The sequence below is a fragment of the Mytilus trossulus genome, chromosome 5, assembly GCF_036588685.1.
Source record: "Mytilus trossulus isolate FHL-02 chromosome 5, PNRI_Mtr1.1.1.hap1, whole genome shotgun sequence".
NCBI classification, from domain to species: Eukaryota; Metazoa; Mollusca; class Bivalvia; order Mytilida; family Mytilidae; genus Mytilus; species Mytilus trossulus.
The window spans coordinates 15128098-15131686 of record NC_086377.1 but is presented as its reverse complement, the minus strand read 5'-3'; the positions used below and the strand labels follow the sequence as shown (position 1 = coordinate 15131686).

Genomic DNA, 3589 nt, shown 5'->3' with positions numbered 1-3589 from the left:
TCTCCGGGATTTGCATTCGAAATACTGCCAGCAGGAAATTACGAGGGATTTTTATGTCAGAAGCCTGGGATATAAGTTCCAAGCCCGAACAGACTTGTAAATAATGCCGTTGCCGAGTTTTATGTTTTATGACAGTGCTTTGTTTTTAGTGCTTTGTTTACAATTAAAAGATGTTTTAATCTTTTTGTTGGTAAACTCCTGTTTTATGACTGTGCTTTGTTTTTAGTGCTTTGTTTTTTACAATTAAAATATGTTTTAATCTTTTTGTTGGTAAACTCCTCATTTAATGAACTATATTCGTAAGAAAATGTGGTATGATTGCCAATAAGACAATTCTCTATCCAAGACTTGTTTTCGCTCAAATGTCCTACGCTTATTCTTATTTTCGCTCAAATGTCCTAAAATTTAGGCGCTCAAATGTCCTATACTTTGGCGCTCAAACGTCCTTTTTTTTCGCTCAAATGTCCTGTCAATGCGCTCAAATGTCCATTGCCGATAATTACCTGAGTAAGTTCAATAAATAGATAAGTTTTTAACTGTACAGTAAACAATCAATAGGCTTCTTTAACAAGATAATTATTATATTATCATACCATGTCACACTTTAAATTATCTGTGTTTGTATATGACATTATCAAGGTAGACAGTATTTACTTGAAGAGATAATTAAATATGTAATAGATGTGACAAATCAACTTCTGGATCTTGTGGAGTTACCCTTTAACATGTGTTATATAAAATTCAAGAAGTTTCAAAAGGATAATAAAAATGACACTAATAAAGTTGCCTGTCTCATGTGTCTCTTCTAAGTAATAAATGATAAAATATTTTTATGAGTTTAAAATATCATATAGCAAAAATTATCATTTTATGATAAAACATAATAGAGTAAAGATGGAAAATTATGAAATTGATGAATATTTGATTCTAGATCCTGAATATCAGGATATGTTAAATGAAATATATTTGTCTGATGACGAGGATGTGGATGAGGATGTGGATGAAAATCAGGATATGATTTACCAAATCTATCACTTAGATGATGAGGAGTTGGACTTAGTTTTACTTGTAATGATGGGAATGATAGAGGAAGAAGAAGAAGATGATGATGATGATGGGGGGTTTTATGAAATCAGTGATGATGAAATAGAAGATTGAGGAGGGAGGTGGTCAGAACATAATTAAGGTATAGTGAATTTGAAATAATCATTTTAATAGTACATAAGGCGGTCTGGCTGGTTTCTAGCTTTAAGTGGTAGATTTCGAACTCTTGGTTGATGTTGTCTTCTTCTTCTTGGTCTTTGGTTAATGTTGATGGGTTGTTGGTTAATGTTGATGGGTTGATGTCGGAGTGGTCGATTTGGGAATAGAAGTTCGTAAAATCTTTGTATATTATTAGCAAGTTGTGGTCTGAATGCATATAGAGCACAGAGAATAATTTCTGCAAAATAAAGTTATTCGTTTTTTTTTATACTGTCTATCTTTTCTAAATTAAAAAGTTCTATACTGGAATTTGATGAATTAATAAAGTTTGATATTACAACTTGGTCTAGTGTAGAATGTGGTCTAGTTGATTTTTTTTGTAAATATTTCCTTACAAAGTGTATGGTGAAAAGGATTCCAACGAATATAGCTAGGGAAGCTGCAATGCAAAAAAAAAAGACAATTTTAAAATCTATCTTTTCTTTTAAATTTTTACTATAAAATTTTCATATTTTATTTCAACATACACACAAAAAAAACAACCTTTAGCTGAAAGTGGTAAGGTTTACCAGTTGTCTACCCAAATTGGTTGTAGCTATATATATAGTACAAATGTATTGTTGAACATGGTGTTGACTTCCATTCATTCTATCAATTCATTAAAATACAACTCTCTCTTCTCTCTCTTTGATTGCTTATTTATATAATCAACCACTAAGATATACAATTGTCTACTAAAATTATAGGGTTGGTGGTTAAATTGTTTACCAAAAGTTTAATCCTATTTAGTTGTTTTAAATTTCATTTCATACATGTATTAAACATATTAAAAATAGTTATGTTCTATTAAAACTCACCAAAAACAACCAAGAGAACACTTTGTAAAGACAAAGTTGATGGTGGTGTGCTGGTAGTGGAAGTAATTGGTCTTTCTGTCTGTAATTTAAAAAAATCATTATACCATTTTGTTTCAATAATATATTTTTTGTTTTATTATCTTATTTACATGTACATACTAAAAGATATCATTATCTATAAAAGAAATTATTTTATATCTTATTTACATATGTACATACTAAAAGATATCATTATCTATAAAAGAAATTATTTTATTTGTAGGATATACTCATACCTGATGGGAGGAAGCAGGTTCTGATGTTGTATAAGTGATGCTGGAGGTTGTGAATTTGGATGACTGAAAAAGAAGGAATAAAAAAACTAAAAAACTTTTCTTGTAAATTCTGATACAATGTAAATTATAGTTGTAGTTTAATTTCACATTTGAAATACTTTTATTAAATATCTATAAAAAAAATGAAGTATATTAACTTAATGCTGTGTTGGTTGTAATGTTGATGATAACTTGTTTCATTATCACCTTTGAGATGGCCCTTTGCAGTTCTTGGTTTTTATTCTTTGGTGATTAGTTGATCAATTGGTTATCATGGAAATTAAAGGGGAGCGTTTCAAAACATAAATTGATTACAAAAAAATACACTCAAATAAAATCCAGTCTACAACTTACTTGACAAGGGATGCCTGCTATTGATATCAATACTTTTGGGTTGTCGCAAGAAATATCCTCACACTGCGTAGATCCTGATTGTATGATAATTTGACGTAATTGTTTGGCATTCTCAATGAAAAGTGTTGATGGTTGGAAAAATCTTTCAAACCGAATCTCTCGAATGTTGTTTAGATCTTGCAGGGAGATGTACTGCCCCTCACCACTGTACGAACACCTAAGTACACCATCCTGACTCTCACAAATATTTGTGATGGGTATAACCTTGGTTAAAACTCCAACAATAACACATAATCCGATAACTACTGTTTGCAACATTTTCATTTTTTTCACAATTTCAAAATGGCGGTAACTATATCAGTTTCGGGTGGGAGTGTGTTTTATTTTCCGGAGAAAAAATATACATAATATTTTTTGTGTTTTTCGATTCAAATAAAATATAAGAGACGATCTCAATAAAGAAATATGATAGTAAAAAAAAAAAAAACAAAAAAAAAACAAACAAACAAGAGAGTTTTTTTCCTTTTTTTTATTGTTAACTTGTTATTGCCCTGAATATGCATGAAATATTTACCACTGGACGTTAAGCAACCAACAATCAATCTATCAATCTCCCCCTTTTTTTTACTCATTTTGGATCAGTTTGTACATTACGTAACTTGGGTGATTTGTTTATTTTTAGTCTATGTAAACAAACTTTGTTTACTTAAGAGTTGATAAGAACTACTATGTAAATAGACTTAGGCCTAAAGTAAATAGACCTTGTTTGTATAGTCCCCTTTTATGGTCCTTATGTAAATATGATCACAACTCTGGTTTCGCTCCACACAAATCACACTACTCAAAATGTGTACTTTGAAA

The 3589-nt window shown here is 30.1% G+C and overlaps 1 protein-coding gene across 2 annotated transcripts; it reads right to left on the bottom strand.

The window, feature by feature from the left end:
- Positions 1-1211: 1211 nt before the first annotated feature.
- LOC134718566 (uncharacterized) lies at positions 1212-3180 on the bottom strand. 2 transcript variants are annotated; one of them, XM_063581172.1, is made up of 4 exons: positions 2729-3180; positions 2336-2398; positions 2061-2139; positions 1212-1441 (listed from the first exon to the last, which is right to left on the bottom strand). In XM_063581172.1, the coding sequence occupies exons 1-4, from the start codon at positions 3050-3052 to the stop codon at positions 1212-1214; spliced, it is 696 nt and encodes a 231-aa protein (XP_063437242.1). In that variant the 5' UTR covers positions 3053-3180. The 2 variants fall into 2 exon arrangements, with proteins under 2 accessions (XP_063437242.1, XP_063437243.1); XM_063581173.1 differs by having other exon boundaries at positions 1400-1642.
- Between the last annotated feature and the right edge of the window lie 409 nt (positions 3181-3589).